This window comes from Palaemon carinicauda, chromosome 13 (assembly GCF_036898095.1).
Source record: "Palaemon carinicauda isolate YSFRI2023 chromosome 13, ASM3689809v2, whole genome shotgun sequence".
NCBI lineage: Eukaryota > Metazoa > Arthropoda > Malacostraca > Decapoda > Palaemonidae > Palaemon > Palaemon carinicauda.
The window spans coordinates 146,263,174-146,281,528 of NC_090737.1; the positions used below are offsets into that span (position 1 = coordinate 146,263,174).

General features: G+C 46.0%; 1 protein-coding gene across 1 annotated transcript in view; it reads right to left on the bottom strand.

The window, feature by feature from the left end:
* The window catches only part of kel (kelch protein), a 660,870-nt gene that overhangs the window by 572,531 nt on the left and 69,984 nt on the right, over window positions 1–18,355 (bottom strand). Inside the window, exon 2 of the mRNA XM_068386033.1 lies at window positions 7,460–7,609. Coding sequence (XP_068242134.1) covers window positions 7,460–7,609 — 150 coding nt within the window. The remainder of the gene's footprint in view (window positions 1–7,459; window positions 7,610–18,355) is intronic.

An 18,355-nucleotide genomic window follows, 5' to 3' on the forward strand; every position in this document is an offset into this window, starting at 1 on the left:
TACTCCCTTTATGCTCGGCAACAAGCCACATTGGTGGTTTTGGCTTTCTTTGGGGAGGCATAGTTACAGTATATCAACATCTTTTTCAAACCAGTCAGCAGGTCTATATACATCCAAATTATTTAGTATCTTATCACATAGTGTACCTATGACATTTAAGTTATTAATTTTAATATTATTGATGTTACATATTGCATTAAACACTTCTTCATGATTATGATATCCATGAATACCATTTTCCATTTTCAAGTTTCATTCTTATTTCTTTTATCACTCCATAGCATTTCAATGCTTTATATAGCATATCATAATCAGTATCTATTGGAATTTGGGTAACATGAAGGATTTGAAGTTTCCCTTTGTTACCCGCCTTACTTGGTTTTAAAACATTGGTAGAGGGGCCCTTTTGTTCCTAGATCGTCAACTACATTTTCCTTAATTAAAATATGATATTTTAATTATAAAAGACTTACCCGGTGAATATATAATAGCTGCAACTCTGCGGCTCGACAGACAACATACTCAAAAAACTCGCGAGCGATCGCTATGCAGGTTGCGGGTGTGCCCACCAGCGCCAACTGTCGGCCAGATACCACTCTTGTATGTAAACAAAACCTTCAATTCTTCTCGTCCCGCTGCGTCTCTATTGGGGAGGAAGGGAGGGTCATTTAATTTATATATTCACCGGGTAAGTATATTCAAAAATTTATTTTATAATTAAAATATCATTTTTAAATATTTAACTTAGCCGGTGAATATATAATAGCTGATTCACACCCAAGGAGGTGGGTAGAGACCAGAGTTAATTATGTTTACAGCGTATAAGCTAAGAGTTTTTTCATTTTGACAGTTATCAATATAACAAAACCAAAATAAATAGGTACCTGGTAAGGAAGTTGACTTAGACGATTACTCTGCCTTGTAAGTCTGTCTTCCTCACGGAGCCCAGCGATCCTCTTAGGATGCTGACAGACTCCCAGGAGCTGAAGTATCAAGGGCTGCAACCCATACAACAGGACCTCATCAAACCCCTAATCTGGGCGCTCTCAAGAAATGACTTTGACCACCCGCCAAATCAACCAGGATGCGAAAGGCTTCTTAGCCTTCCGAACAACCCATAAAAACAATATTAAAAACATTTCAAGAGACAGATTAAAAGGATATGGAATTAGGGAAGTGTAGTGGTTGAACCCTCACCCACTACTGCACTCGCTGCTACGAATGGACCCAGTGTGTAGCAGTCCTCGTAAAGAGTCTGGACATCTTTCAAGTAAAATGACGCGAACACTGACTTGCTTCTCCAAAAGGTCGCGTCCATGATACTTTGCAGAGATCTATTTTGCTTGAAGGCCACGGAAGTTGCTATAGCTCTAATCTCGTGCGTCTTAACCTTAAGCAAAGATCGGTCTTCCTCACTCAAGTGTGAATGAGCTTCTCGTATTAACAATCTGATAAAATGTGACAAAGCATTCTTTGACATAGGTAAGGATGGTTTCTTAACCGAACACCATAACGCTTCAGATTTACCTCGTAAAGGCTTAGTACGAGCTAAATAGAACTTAAGAGCTCTAACGGGGCATAATACTCTCTCTAATTCGTTGCCTACGATCTCTGATAAGCTAGGAATATCAAAAGATTTAGGCCAAGGACGAGAAGGCAGTTCATTCTTGGCTAGGAAACCAAGTTGAAGAGAACAAGTGGCTTTTTCTGTTGAAAAACCGATGTTCTTGCTGAAGGCATGAAGCTCACTGACTCTTTTAGCTGAGGCCAAGCACACCAGGAAAAGAGTCTTAAGAGTGAGATCCTTCAGGGAGGCTGAATGTAAAGGCTCAAACCTGTCTGACATAAGGAATCTTAGGACCACGTCTAAATTCCATCCAGGTGTAGCCAAACAACGTTCCTTAGAGGTCTCAAAAGACTTAAGGAGATCTTGTAGATCTTTGTTGTTGGAAAGATCTAAGCCTCTATGCCGGAAGACCGAAGCCAACATGCTCCTGTAGCCCTTGATCGTGGGAGCTGAAAGGGAGCGAACTCTTCTCAGGTATAAGAGAAAATCAGCGATTTGGGCTACAGAGGTACTGGACGAGGATACAGATACTGACTTGCACCAGTCTCGGAAGATTTCCCACTTCGATTGGTAAACTCTAATGGTAGAAGCTCTCCTCGCTCTTGCAATCGCACTGGCTGCCTCCTTCGAAAAGCCTCTAGCTCTCGAGAGTCTTTCGATAGTCTGAAGGCAGTCAGACGAAGAGCGTGGAGGCTTTGGTGTACCTTCTTTACGTGTGGCTGACGTAATAGGTCTACTCTTAGAGGAAGACTTCTTGGAAAGTCTACCAGCCATCGAAGTACCTTGGTGAACCATTCTCTCGCGGGCCAGAGGGGAGCAACTAACGTCAACCTTGTCCCTTCGTGAGAGGCGAATTTCTGCAGTACCTTGTTGACAATCTTGAATGGTGGGAATGCGTATAGGTCTAGGTGAGACCAATCTAGGAGAAAGGCATCTATATGTATTGCTGCTGGGTCTGGGACTGGAGAGCAATAGATTGGAAGCCTCTTGGTCATCGAGGTTGCAAAGAGGTCTATGGTGGGTTGACCCCAAGTCGCCCAAAGCCTCTTGCACACATCCTTGTGGAGGGTCCATTCGGTTGGAATTACCTGACCTTTCCAACTGAGACAATCTGCTAGAACGTTCAAGTCGCCCTGGATAAACCTCGTTACCAGGGAGATGCCTCGATCTCTTGACCAGATGAGCAGGTCCCTTGCGATCTCGTACAGTGTCAGGGAGTGGGTACCTCCTTGTTTGGAAATGTACGCCAAGGCTGTGGTGTTGTCCGAGTTGACCTCCACCACTTTGTCTCGAAGGAGACTCTCGAAGCTCATCAAGGCCAGATGAACTGCCAAAAGCTCCTTGCCGTTGATATGCATGCTCCTCTGACTTGAGGTCCACAGACCTGAGCATTCCCGACCGTCCAGTGTCGCACCCCAACCCAAATCCGATGCGTCTGAGAAGAGAACGTGGTTTGGTTTCTGAACTGCTAGGGGAAGTCCCTCTCGTAGACTGATATAGTCTTTCCACCAATTCAGGCAAGTCTTTACTGTTTCGGAAATCGGGATCGAGACCGCCTCTAGCGTCTTGTCCTTTTTCCAGTGAAAAGCTAGATGGAATTGTAGAGGTCGGAGGTGTAGCCTTCCTAGCGAGACAAACTGCTCCAGAGATGATAGAGCTCCTACTAGACTCATCCAATTCCTGACTGAGCAACGTTCTCTCTTCAACATCCTTTGGATTACGAGCAGAGCTTGATCTATTCTTGGGGCCGACGGAAAAGCCCGAAAAACTGGACTGCGAATCTCCATCCCTAAATACAGAATAGTTTGGGATGGGATCAGCTGGGACTTTTCCAAGTTGACCAGAAGTCCCAATTCCTTGGTCAGATCTAAAGTCCAATTGAGATCCTTCAGACAGCGATGACTGGACGAGGCTCTGAGAAGCCAGTCGTCCAAATAAAGGGAGGCTCGGATACCCGATAAATGGAGGAATTTTGCCACATTCCTCATAAGCCTCGTAAACACGAGAGGAGCAGGACTTAGGCCAAAGCACAGGGCCCGAAACTGGTACACCACATTGTCGAACACAAATCTCAGAAAAGGTTGGGAATCTGAGTGAATGGGGATGTGGAAGTAAGCGTCTCTTAGGTCGAGAGAGACCATCCAGTCTCCCTTTCTGACCGCTGCTAAGACTGACTTGGTGGTTTCCATGGTGAACTTTGTCTTTGTGACAAAGACATTCAGAGCACTGACGTCTAGCACCGGTCTCCAACCTCCTGTCTTCTTCGGTACTAGGAAGAGACGGTTGGAAAACCCCGGTGATTGAAGGTCCGAGACTTTGACCACCGCTCCCTTCTCTAGCAAAAGAGACACTTCTAGTTTCAGGGCTTGTCTCTCTGCTTCCTCTCGGTACCTGGGAGAGAGATCGATGGGGGACGTCGCTAGAGGAGGTTTGCGTACAAATGGGATTTTGTACCCCTCTCTGAGCAACCTCACAGACTGTTGATCTGCGCCTCTCTTCTCCCAGGCTTGCCAGAAGTTCTTGAGTCTGGCACCTACTGCTGGTTGACGTGAGCTGGCTACACCAACGTCAACAGGACGCACAACAGAACGCTTGGGTGGCTGCACAACAGAACGCTTGGGTGGCTGACGGCCAGGATCTCCATGAGATAAACGGCTAGGTTCAACGGAAACCTTCTCTGCGTTGTAGTCTTCCATAAGGGACGCAAGCTTAGACTGCATGTCCTGCAGTATAACCCATTTAGGGTCTACGGTAACGGGTGCGGTAACAGACGGGGTTAGCGCCTGAGACGGCACAACTTTGCCTTGCTTAGGCGGCGAGCAGTCATCCGATGACAGCAACGGGTCCGAACTGTCCCAATGACTACATCCAGGATGTTGGACCTGTCCTGAAGGGACCGACTTGCGTTTCAGAGGCCTAGAAACCTTGCTCCATGGTTTCTTGCGTGAAAAGCCTTCGGAAGACGAGGTAAAAATGGGCTCTCTCGTCTTATGGTAGGGGCGATCTTGACGAGATACGCCTGATACCATAGAGGGAACGTCTGTTCGCTGATCAAGGCCTCTCGAACCCATAAGTCGTACGACATTGCTTCTCCCCTGGGCTTGGGAGCTTGCAAGAGGTCCCGGACTAGGTGAACGACAGGCACGAACAGACGAACCCTCGGTCGCAACACTGTTCACAACACTTTGCGCACTAATCACTTTCCCACTTTCCGCCGTGGCACTATGGCACTTAAGTTCCTTCACGTCAGCCATGAGTTGATTACGGTCACTTGCTAACGCTTCAACTCTCTCCCCCAAGGCATGAATAGCACGTAACATGTCTGCATAGACGGTTCCTGAGTGCTAGAAGGGGGGTTAGGAACAACCACTACAGGGGAAGGATTAGGTTCAGGGGCATGTGGAGAGGAAAAATCTACGGACCTAGATGAACTTCTCCTTACCCTATCTCTCTCTAATCTGCGTGTATACTTATCATATTCGAGCCAATCGAATTCCGAAAGGCCCACGCATTCCTCACACCGATCTCCCAATTGACAGGTTTTACCCCGACAATTGGAACAAACAGTATGAGGGTCGAGAGAAGCCTTTGGAAGACGCCTATTACAGTCCCTAGCATTACACTTTCGAAATCTAGGTACTTGAGAAGGGTCAGCCATTTTGAATTAGTCAAAGAAAATTCCAAAAACAATCCAAGTCATCAACAAATAATCCGATTCAATAAAGAGTTCAAGAGTTTATGTTGAGGAAAAACACCTGTACTGCGAAAGCTCAAACCAAAATAAAGTACTTCACCAAATATGATGGGAAAACTCCAGGTTCTACAGCGAGTATAAATACGTCTTGTCGTCAACGTCGACAGAGAAGAATTGAAGGTTTTGTTTACATACAAGAGTGGTATCTGGCCGACAGTTGGCGCTGGTGGGCACACCCGCAACCTGCATAGCGATCGCTCGCGAGTTTTTTGAGTATGTTGTCTGTCGAGCCGCAGAGTTGCAGCTATTATATATTCACTGGCTAAGTTAAATATTTAAAAAGCAGAGGTCGTAAACAGTGCCGGGGGAGTGTCAATATATCCAGGAGATGGGGTTTGTTACTTATAAAATCCATAAGACAATATTGAGAGAGAGAAAGTGATTAGTTTGATTTACCTGCTCAAGAATATTAGGCCATCACACGTCAGAGAGGAAATTCGCAATCTCCACTATTGGCACAATCAGAGTACAGTATACTTCACAGATGGACCACTCCATACCCTACCCGAAGGATAGCATCAAAACAGATATAGAGGCATAGATGTAAGCTGAACCGGCCTGTTAGGACCAAGACCAAGAAACTATGGAATCATCCTCCCCATATCTGTGATGATGGGCTTCTGGCCAAAAGACGAGAGTCCTACCCAAAGTACAGTATTGGATCCCCCTGGATTCCGAAGACCCAACACTTGAGAATAGTTCTGCCAAAAATATCCAAACCATCTTTGGGATGGCTGAGATCTTCAAATACTCTAACATATAGCTTTGAATGCAAATACCTCCCAACCGTGACACCACCTCCCATTCATCGAAGCAGGCAGCAATAATGGATGTAGAAACATCCATGCCAACAGCTATGATGGATATAGAAACATCCATGCCAAAAAATAAAAATAAAAGAATTATATACTTATATACATAATATAGACACACACATAAGGGAAATTTTTCACATAGAGTTGGGACAGCAACACAAAAGAAAGTTTATAAAATTAGGAGAAGGTCAAAGTAATATTAAGAGGAAGAAAAAGATGAGAGACAGAGAAATTTAGATTCGAACTGGGGGAGCAATTTCCCTAAGTTCAAGAGCCCTCTTGCCCGTCACCAAGCTCACTGACTCCATCAAGGGAGGTGAACGTTAAGCAGGAGCCTGATGAGACGGAAAACACTGCTCAGGAACTCAGCGAGCACGTGAACGATGAGCAGAAGGACGGCGAATAGCTCCTGGATGCTCAGAAGGAGAAATGTGTCATTTGGAAGGGAGTACATCCTCAGGAGGGGATCGCTAGGCGAGATACGAACCGAAGTTCGTTGGTGAGAAAACGAGTCTGATGATGCAGGCGAAGGTCAGGAACCACAAGCAGCATGACGGGCAGGTTCCTCTGAAGAGGAAAGCTGCCGAGATGAAAATCCGAAATCGTCTCTTCACCGAATGTGAAGGGGCACCTCGAAGGCATAACGGTGGACGAGCACGGCGAGGTCTCCTACCACGATGACAATGGCCCACAGCAACCACAGGATCAACAAGTTGATCGGCAGAAAGCCTCTGAAGAGGAGTCTCTATGAGTGCCCCTTCCCGCGAATGAGAAAGTGGAACACACATAGGAGAGACATGTCTAGGACTTTGCTCTCCCCCCCAACCCCCAAAGGATGTTCATCAGGGAGAGAAGCGCAGTTTTCTGCAGACTGGACAAGGGCAGTGAGGATCAGTTTCCACCACAGACATGAAGGTACCGCAGCTGCGGCCCTTCAAACCAGGGCAGGTACGCATGGTCGATAGGAAGAACTCGACACACACACACTGAAAGAAAGTCAAAAATAAATTAATGGAAGTCCAAAATAATGGACAGGATGAAGAGCGGCAACAACCGTTCATCATCCGAGCCAAAAGCAAAGTGGGGCACAGTTTCAGGTGTGTGAGTGAGATATAGCTAGCAACCTCCCCCTACCAGCCGCTAACTAGTGGAATGGATAGTTAACCCTCGCACAATTTTAATGGCTCGTCCTTTCAGCTTTGCCGAAAGTAATACCCCTATAAATAGCATTGGTTTGTGTTCCAGTTACGGAACAATGTTCTTTTATTAGCACCATTTGCCAAAAAAAATTAAATGCAGTATAAGATAATTGTATCTACTTACCTTCGCATTAGATTTAGATTGTCAAATGCCTTAGGAAAGTGCTGTGGATTTCTATAAGGAAGCTTGTGCTTTGTCTCTGATCGTGGAATGTGTTTTTGAGAGCTTTCATCCAATGAATTCTGACTAGCATGTCGAAGTAGCAATCTACTACTGCAAAAAAAAAAAAATATGTTAAATTAGTATCATTCATATAGGTTATACTGTAATAGACTATTTCTAAAATAAAAAAAATATGCTTGAAATACAGAGGGTAGTTCAGGAATGAGTTTCTATGATGTTTAACTTCCTTTTCACCCACATCATTTTTAAAAGAAAAAATTAAAAGGAAATGGGGTTCAGCTACACAGAAATTTTGTCCGTACTGAAATATCACAAATTTGGAAATACCCTGTAATTTGTATTTTTCCTAACCATACAAACCTGCAGCTTTTTACTATTACGGCGATAGCTGAAACTAGCCGTAAAACTTTTAGCGAAGCGTTACTCCCCTCTGCTGATTAGCAGGGGGCAGCTGGAGGTAAACCAACCACCCCACTCACAAACCACTTTGCAATTGCAGGCATGACTTCTTGGGGTAGGTGATGCTGGGCCCATATGTGTAGAGCTTCAGGTTTGCATGGTTAAGAAAAATTACAATTTCAGAGATAATTTATATTTTTCCTAACAATATAAACCTTTAGCTATTTATTAGGAGTATTACTTTTGGCAAAGCTGAAAGGATGAGCCACTAAAATTTAGCGAGGGTTAACTACCCATCCCGCTAGTTAGCAGGGGGGTAGCGTGCTACCCCTCCCCCTCACACTCCTGTGATTGAGCTCACTCTGCTTGGAGGTAGGACTTCAAGGGAGATACGCTCGGCAGGTAAGTTTGTATAAATAGCTAAAGGTTTGTATTGTTAGGAAAAATAAAATTTATCTCCGAATTTGTCCTTTGTTCCGTAATTGGAATACAAACTTAAGCTATCTATTATGGGTGACTCACCCATTAGGTGGGTGGACGTCCCTGCCAATCTGGCTTTTTACCTTTACCCAGGGGTCCTTATCTTGAATACATTGGTACCAAGTATAAGGAGTTATTACACCTCGTTAAACCTTGCTACGCAAGGTCTGCAGCCTACGGAAGCTGAGTGTTGAGATAAGCAGTGTGACTGTCAAGGTAAAAGTTATTCCGAGTCTTTGTAGGGAAAAGTTATAACCAAGACTTTCCCAATTCCAACTTGCCAGGGTATGGGGACGCAATAGTACCGACACAATACTAGGTACACAAGAGAGCATTTAAAAACATCATAACTTTTTTCACCATCAAATAGTGTGCAGACAGACATGCTCCTTGCAACAGGGCTAGACATTGCGAGAACCAAAAAACCCTTTCACTCCCTGCCTGTCTTTTCTTAGTCAATCTTAGTCGCCTCTACCTTCAGGTGGCATCTAAAACTTATCTAACATCGCACGAGGGTCTGCCCCTGTCTTTTTTTTTTCTTCTCCTGTACTTCCCTTTCTCCCTTTTCCTTATACCTTCCCATCCCGAGTTCCTGTCTACGGGCTATAAACTGGATTGTAACCAGGGGTACTCTTCCTCTCCTCATACTCCCCACTTCCCTATCCTTATCCTGATCCTGATCCGGTTATTCAGAGAGCATGGTTAACCTGCAAGGGTATGAGGTCAGCTTGTACACAGAACCCAGGCTGCTGCTTTCCCCAAGAGAGGGGAGGATGAAGAAAAGAATAAAAGCCAGTCACACCTTTTCATTCACACAGACTAAAACCGGGTAACAGTGCCCTCAACCTTCTGCTACTTGTCCAATAAGGAGCTTGAGTTATTAGACCAGCTATTGTGCAGTCATCACAGGGCCAATAGAAAACGTATCGAGCCTCCTGTTGGTCACGTCTTGCAGGTAGTAGGCTGTGAAAGTAGTCCGACGTTTCCAAACCACAGCCCGTAAAACCTGCATTACAGAAAAGTTTCTTTTGAAGGCCAGGGACGTATCTACGCCCCTGACATCGTGGGCTCTGGGGTGACGTGAAGGAGGAGGATCTGGATTCAGGGCATGGTCTATGACCCTGCAAATCTAAGCAGAGATGGTATTCTTGGTGATCCTCCTCTTGATCCTCCCTCTGATGACGAATAGTTACTATACAGTATATGATAGGCTATTTAGCCGTCCAATTTGAGTGTAGCATTGAGGATAATAAGACTTTTCCTAAAATATTACATTTTTTTTTTTTTTGTCTTTCTGATGTAAAGGTGAAAATGTAGACATGTCAGATGTGCAACTTTGTCTTATAATCCCTTTGATCTTAACTCAAGCTCATTCAAATTGCTTTGAATTTAGCCCAAATAGGCTATATACACTATATGCTGGTCTTTAACTATACTTATATATATGTAGATTAATAGGATTGATTCCTAGGAAGCTCTGCCTGGAGATATCTATGTCTCTCCACTGGTTTTGAAGACCTGCATTTTGATACTATTGTAACTTTGTTTTTTCTCTCATGAATGAAATCAATTTTTTTTCCTTTTTCTTATGTCCCCCTTCTCAGCCACCAATATGACAAATTCGTAGATAATTTGTATATTTCCTAACTATACAAACCTTAGCTATTTAATAGGGGTATTACTTTCGGCGTAGCTGAAATGACGAGCCATTAATTTTTTGATGAGGGTTTACTACCCACACCGCTAGTTAGCGGGGGTAGGGGAGGGTAGCTTGCTCCCCCCCCCCTCTCACACACCTGAGCTTGAGCTCACTTTGCTTGGAGGTAGGACTTCAAGGGGGATAGGGGCTGTCGGGCAAGTTTGGTTAAATAGCTAAGGTTTGTATAGTTAGGAAAAATACAAATTATCTACGAATTTGTCATTTGTTCCGTAACTGGAATACAAACCACGCTATTTACTAGGGGTGACTCACCCATTGGAAGGGTGGACGTCCCAGCCAGTCTGGCTTTTGGTTATGCCCGGGGACTCCTTATTTGAGTGTGTAAGCACTCAAGAAACAAGGAGTCCCTGCACCACGCTAAAACCTTGCTACGCAAGGTCTGCGGCCTAAGAAAGCTGTGTGTGATGGTATGAAGAGGTGTGACTCGTCCTAGAAAGTTGTTCTGAAGTTCTTTAAATGGAAACTTGTAGACTAGGACTTTCCCAATACCACCTCGTCAGGGTATGGGGACGTAACAGTATTAATATTGATACTAGGAGCACAAGGGAGCATGGTTTACCTACAGTGGTTTGAGGTCAGCTATGCAGAGAACCCAGGATAATGCTTTCCCCAAGAGAGGGGATGATGAAGAAAAGAATAAGGGCCAGTCAAACCTTTTCATTCATGCACACTAAAACCGGATAACAATGCCCTCAACCTTCTGCGACTTGTCCAGTAAGGAGTTTGAGGTTTTAAACCAGCTGTTGTGCAGCCACCACAGGACCGATAGAGAACGTATCGAGTCTCCTGTGGGTCACGTCGTGCAGGTAGTGGGATGTGAACGTTGTTTGCCGTTTCCACACCCCAGCTAGAAGAATCTGCGTCACTGAAAAATTTCTTTTGAAGGCCAGGGACATAGCTATGCCCCTGACATCATGTGCTCTGGGGCAACGTGACGGAGGAGGGTCTGGATTCAGTGCCAGGTCAATGACCCTGCAAATCCATGCATAGATGGTGTTCTTGGTGACCCTCCTCTTAGTCCATCTTGTGGTGACGAATAATGCTGGCACACGAGGACGGGCTGCAGCTGTTCTTTTGAGGTACAGTCTCAAGCTCCTTACTGGGCATAGTAAGAGAAGGTCTGGGTCATCTGTTACAGTAGGGAGACTAGAAATCCAGAAGGAGTCGAATCGAGGATCCACTACTCCTGGATTCTGAGTCTTAGCAATAAACTCAGGGACAAAGCTGAACGTTACCTCCCCCCATCCCCTTGAATGGGCGATGTCATATGAGAGACCACGAAGTTCGCTGACTCGCTTGGCCAAGGCCAAAGCTAGCAGGAACACCGTCTTCCAGGTTAGGTGGCCCTCTGATGCCTGGCGTAATGGTTCATAGGAAGGTCTCTCAAGAGACCCGAAAGCTCGAACCACGTTCCATGGGGGAGGTCTCACTTCCGACTGAGGGCAGGTAAGTTCATAACTCCATATGAGTAGAAAAAGTTCTAGCGATGAGGAAATGTCCATTCCTTTCAGCCTGAAGGCGAGGCTTAAGGCTGAGCGATAGCCTTTCACTGCCGAGACTGAAAGGCGCATTTCTTTACGCAAATACACGAGGAACTCCATTATTGTTGGAATAGTGGCTTCGAGTGGAGAGATACCCCTTCCACAACACCAACCACAGTAGACTTTCCACTTTGCCTGGTAGACTGCTGCTGAAAACTTTCGCAGGTGTCCAGACATCCTTATCGCAACTTGTTGCGAAAATCCTCTCTCAGAAGGAGATGCTGGATAGTCTCCAGGCATGAAGCCGTAGTGAACCTACGGCTTTGTGGAAGATGTTGGCATGTGGTTGTTTAAGTAGATTGTGTCGTGGAGGGAGTTCTCTTGGTGGCTCCGTTAGGAGTTGCAGAAGGTCTGGGAACCATTCTGCGTGATGCCATAGCGGAGCTATGAGGGTCATTGAAAAATTGACCGATGTTCTAGTCTTGTTAAGTACCCTCCTCATCAGACAGAAGGGGGGAAAGGCGTAAACGTCGATGTTGTCCCACCGTTGTTGGAAAGCATCTTGCCAGAGAACCTTGGGGTCTGGGACTGGGGAACAGTACAAGGGAAGCCTGAAGTTCAGGGACGTTGCGAAGAGGTCCACAGTCGGAGAACCCCACAAAGTCAGGACTTTGTTGGCTACTAGATGATTCAAAGACCACTCGGTATTCACTATCTGAGATGCTCTGCTCAGGTTGTCAGCGAGCACATTCATTTTGCCCGGAATGAAGCGTGCCGATAGTGGTATCGAGTGGATTTCGGCCCATCTCAGTATCTCTACTGCGAGATGGGATAGGTGCTGCGAAAAAGTAACTCCTTGTTTGTTGATGTAGGCCACTACTGTGGTGTTGTCGCTTATCACCACCACAGAGTGACTTGCCAGGTACTGTTGGAACTGTTGAACTCAGAAGGAGATGCTGGATAGTCTCCAGGCATGAAGCCGTAGTGAACCTACGGCTTTGTGGAAGATGTTGGCATGTGGTTGTTTAAGTAGATTGTGTCGTGGAGGGAGTTCTCTTGGTGGCTCCGTTAGGAGTTGCAGAAGGTCTGGGAACCATTCTGCGTGATGCCATAGCGGAGCTATGAGGGTCATTGAAAGATTGACCGATGTTCTAGTCTTGTTGAGTACCCTCCTCATCAGACAGAACGGGAAAAAGGCGTAAACGTCGATGTTGTCCCACCGTTGCTGGAAAGCATCTTGCCAGAGAGCCTTGGGGTCTGGGACTGGGGAACAGTACAAGGGAAGCCTGAAGTTCAGGGACGTTGCGAAGAGGCCCACAGTCGGAGAACCCCACAAAGTCAGGACTTTGTTGGCTACTAGATGATTCAAAGACCACTCGGTATTCACTATCTGAGATGCTCTGCTCAGGTTGTCAGCGAGCACATTCATTTTGCCCGGAATGAAGCGTGCCGATAGTGGTATCGAGTGGATTTCGGCCCATCTCAGTATCTCTACTGCGAGATGGGATAGTTGCTGCGAAAAAGTACCTCCTTGTTTGTTGATGTAGCCCACTAGTGTGTTGTTGTCGCTTATCACCACCACAGAGTGACTTGCCAGGTACTGTTGGAACTGTTGAAGGGCTAAAAAGACGGCCTTCATCTCTAGGAGATTTATGTGGAGGTACCTTTCTGACTCTGACCAGAGGCCTGAGGTCGTGTGGTGCAGCACGTGGGCCCCTCACCCTTTTTTTGAAGCGTCCGAAAACAGCATCAAATCCTGGGGGAGGACGAGAAGATCCACTCCTTTTCGTAGGTTCTCGTCTGCCACCCACCACTGGAGATCCGTCAGTTCTGCAGGTCCCATGGGGATCTGGATGTCCGGGGAATTGTAGGCTTGATTCCACCGGGACTTGAGTCGCCACTGGAGGGATCTCATCCTGAGGCGACCATTGGGAACTAGACGGGATAGCGATGAAAGGTAACCGAGGAGACGTAACCACGATTGGGCTGGAGGTTCTCGTCTGAGAAAAGGTCTTGCGACATTCCTCAGCCTTGCTATCCTGTCGTCTGATGGGAAGGCTTTGTGGAGAGTGGTGTCTATAATCATGCCTAGGTATACCAGTCTTTGAGTGGGAAGCAGTGAAGACTTCTCGAGATTTACCATGATCCCCAGATCTTGACAAAGTCTCAGAAGTTTGTCTCGGTGTTGAATAAGGGTTGACACCATTCTGCTAGGATTAACCAGTTGTCCAGATAACGGAGGAGACGGATGCTAATCCTGTGTGCCCAAGATGATACCAGGGTGAACACTCTGGTGAAGACTTGTGGTGCTGTGGAAAGACCGAAGCACAGCGCCTTGAACTGGTACCTTCTGTTGTCTAGGCTAAAATCTTAAGTACTTCCTTGAAGACGGATGGACTGGGATCTGGAAGTATGCATCCTTTAGGTCCAGTGTGCACATAAAGTCTTGCAGTCTTACTGCTAGTTTGACTGTGTCCCCCGTCTTCATGCTGAACGGAGTTTGTTTGACAAACTTGTTCAGGGCTGAGAGGTCGATGACTGGTCTCCAGCCTCTAGATGCCTTCTTCACAAGAAAGAGTCGACTGAAGAAGCCTGGGGATCCATCGAGGACCTCTCGGACAGCGCCCTTCTTCAACAGGGTCTGGACTTCTGCCCGAAGGGCTTGCCCCCTTGCCGATTCCATGGCAAGGGAGTTCAATGACACTGGATTCATTGTCAGGGGAGGTAGAGATGTTATGAACGGGACGCGATATCCTAGACTGATCACAGAGATTGTCCAGGAATCGGCCCCGAGTTGCTTCCACCTGGTTCAAAGCAAAGCTGACTAGGGTTCAGCCTAGGCTAACTCAGAGGGAGAAGAGATTGCTCTTAAATCTCCCAGGGAGATTAGTATCACTTTATAAAAGTCTAGGAGGTATCAGTCTCCACTTAAATAAGGTGATACAAGAGCAATCGGGGACATGTATGAAAGTATACTAAAGCCCCTAGGCTAGTAGCCTAGAAGCGGTGAGAATCGATCACCTAAATCACCGAAACTCTCTCATATACTATCTTTGGAAGAGGAAAATTTATGCAGTAATATCTTATATGTATAAAATATTGCCTAAAGCTTCAATAAAATTACCACACTAGGAAAACTATATCATGCCTAGCATAAGTGAGGATCGGTTACCTAAATCGCCGAAACCACGATACTATCGGCATAATATAAAATTTCCTAACAATGAAGGCTAAATAGCTAAATTTATTAAAGCGAAATATACCGGGAAGGTCGTTCTGGCTGACTAAATGACACATGCAAATCGAACGACAGCGTCCATGACGCCTTCGGTTAGGCAACAGCTCTTGTTACGTTTCTGGGTTCAACCTGTGCCGCTCCGTGAAATGCTCCTTTAGCATCATTTCTAAGGTATATAACTGCTATGTATTACCAGAGAAAAAAGTTGCATAGGAATGCCAGGGATGAACCCAGCTCGCTCACCTAAATAGGTGTCGGTATATAGTAACTGGGGCGTGAAAACCACTACCAGAGGTCTCGTGCCATTTAGATATCTCCTCTTCAAATATCCCCGTTACTACGAGGTGCCATTCTACATCCACTACTGATTGCTACTACCTCTATCTCCACCCACGCCAACTACGTCACTCCTTTCATAGCATCTTCGGTGTTTACCCGTGCGTTCCCTTGCTTGTGATTTTTGGTTGTTTTGGTGCTTTTTTATACGAGATGTCAGACGTTCAAGCTTCCTCATCCAAGTTAAGTACTAGAACTATGAATTTTGAGTTTTTGGAGGTAGCGATGCCTTTACAGTATTTTCTTTGTTTTTAGTGTTAACGAGTTTTTCGGGTTGAGAGTCCCGATTCACGGCAGCCATGCTTGGTTTCGCTACCTCCACATCTTGTTCTTGACGTTTTGCAATTAGTCTCCCATACTAATTGTAACTCGTTTACATCTGCTCAATTCCGTGTCACATTACGCGATGCTTTTATTCAGCTTTCGTGTTTTCATTATTACGGGAACGTATATATATATTTTAGGTTATGGGCTTGCTTGCTACCCTTCTAGGCCGAGTACCTTGAAGGCACATTCGTCACCGCGTCATGGTGTCTTATTAGGCTAGGATTGTTGCTCTTATTTATTCCTATTACCTTTTTTAAGAGTTAGGTCCCAATTTTGGTTGGAGAGGGACTCCAGGTTAGCAGTTTATTTTACGTATTTTTATCCTACTGATCGGCACCTTACCCGATCGAGCCTTTGTGTTTAGTTCCCCCCGTCCAGTTCGGTAGATACCCCGAGTCTGGTGGGCTAGGCCTACTTTCTTCATTCATTTTGTTCTGATGGTCTCCTGCGTCCCTCTCTTACTGCGTTATTTTAGCTTTATTTAGCTTTATTCTGCATGCTACATAACCTAGTTATATGATTTTTGTTCCGTTTATTTTACCAGTTAGTTATGATAATTCGTTTGTGTTGGTATCGCATGGATCTGTTTTGGTAGGTTGGTACTCCTGTCCGCTCGCGGACCCACGTGACCACCTCGTACCCCTCCCTTGGCTTGTTCTCGCTAGTTCCCCCCTTGTGGAGCATCCCCCCCATGCCCTTATCCCTCTCCCGGAATACCTCATGTTTCCCCCCCAAACCTTCATCCCTCTCCCGGGATACCTCATGTCTCCTTGAGACTTCGGAGATCAGATGTTTGTTTTGGTTGAGTACGATCGACCCCCCCTCATCCCCCCTTGGGGATACTTCATGACTCCCCCCATTAGAGTTAAGCCGAGAACAGCTGTTGGGGTCTTAGCCGAATACACTCGTTTTCCATGCTTTGTCGTAGCCGTGCTCTCCTCGGCCGCTCTGATTGGCCCTCGGGCGGCCGGGAAGATTACGGGTTGCGTGTTAGGTTTTCTTCAGCGTGATTCCCTCGTTATGTAACGTACATGATTTTAGTTACCTACTACCGCGTAGGCTTTTTATCAGTTTGAATCACGGAGGAACCTTCTTTTGTTTGTTTTGTTATTGCATTGTCACGGTTCGGTTAGGTTCTTGTGGCTGGTGGGGGTTCATAGAATCCCCCCTCCCTCCCCTCCCAACTTCCCTACCCCAGTAGGCATGTTATGACCCCCCGGTCTAACTCAGTTGTCTCCCCGGAGCCAACGGAAGGAATGTTAATTTCAACAGTTTTAATTTTTATATATACATCCCCGGCCCTGACGGGATAGTATATCCTCCATTATGACAATATTATTATCTTTGAATGATCATAACTAAATACAGAATTGTTTATACTGGTATTAATTAATTTTATTCATAGTATATTACCCCGGTATTTCACTCCGGTTAATTTTAAGTTCCTGGGGCCTCCGGTAATCCCCTCGGGATACTTACGTACTATGGGATACTTATGTATCTTTTCTCTTACAGATGGTCCGGTGTCAGATGACAGCCTGTGCGGCCGTTTTGCAGCAGGCATGTGGACATGGTGTCTGCCGGTCCCATGCCCACTGTGCTGTCCAAGTCGGCGACCTCCTAGTGTGGCATCCGGACAATTGTGAGGTCTTCTATGGTCTGGTATCTGTGCTCACCGCTGATTCGGTAGGTGTTCCCGTCGATTTGTTCTATATTTTAACTTTGGATATAATCTAACTTAGATTTTTTCCTTTTACTACTCTTTTGTAGTATATTCGAGTGAGTTCTGATAATTAATTTTGGTTTATATAGATACTATTTTTGCGACGGTGGACTTGGAATATTAGTAACGGAATATTCTCTTTCAGAGCTCGCAGTCTTCCAAGAGTTCCGCCCTGTCGACCCTCAAAGGTCTGGGTTGGCGGGTTCGCCCGGAACGTCAAGGCTAAGCAGCCTTATGTGCTCTCTGATGAAATGTGCACACTCATCTACCCGAATGCAAAGATGTCAGCAGCGGTCCCCAAGGAAGTGGCGGACCCCATCATCGCCACTATTAGCAAAGCCTTACTCCTGTAAGAGGACCAAGAAGGACTGGGGGAAACGGTCCTGGAGGACGTTGCGGCCATGAACTTAGACCTAGAGCCCATGGCTTTGGACGAACCAGACCTAGGTAGGGAGGTAAGTGAGGCAGGTGGTACACGGTCTAAGATCCCAATCCTTAGCCCATCTTTATCTACTTCTTCTGTTTCTTCCTTCCAGGGGTTTACTGGGAAGCACGTGGCTGGGGTCAGGCCACTCCCAGTAGTCCCTAAAGTTAAGCAAATTAGAAAGACCCTAACGAAGACTCCCAGGTCTTCCAAATTACCCAAACCAGCCAAGTCTTCATCTTCGAGGATACCCAAAGTTTCAGATGTAGCTACTTCTTCCTACTTTGGGTCGAGAGCGAAGAGCAACTCGAAATCTAAGACCCCGGAAGCCTCCTTCGACCCGGCAGCCTTTTCGAGCCTTCTCGTATACGATGTTCGTGGTAGAGGAGCGAACCCCAACGCCTTGTACCACGAAGATGATGGATCTGGCACATCAGGCTGTAAACGAGGACAAACCGTTGCCACAATTACGGGAAACGGATCTGACTTCACGATTGCTGGACTAATGCCCCAGCGAGTTTTACGGCAGGTAAGTTGAGCGCCGACTGTGCGTCTACACAGTTCAGCGAACGGCTACCCAGACTTCCAGATTCCTTGATACGACTCGAGTTCGAGATTCGGACTCGTCTGAGTAGGTCCATCAACTCGGCTACGATGGTGGAAATGTCCTCTTTAGTTTACAAAGAGTAACCCCTTTTCAAAATTTTG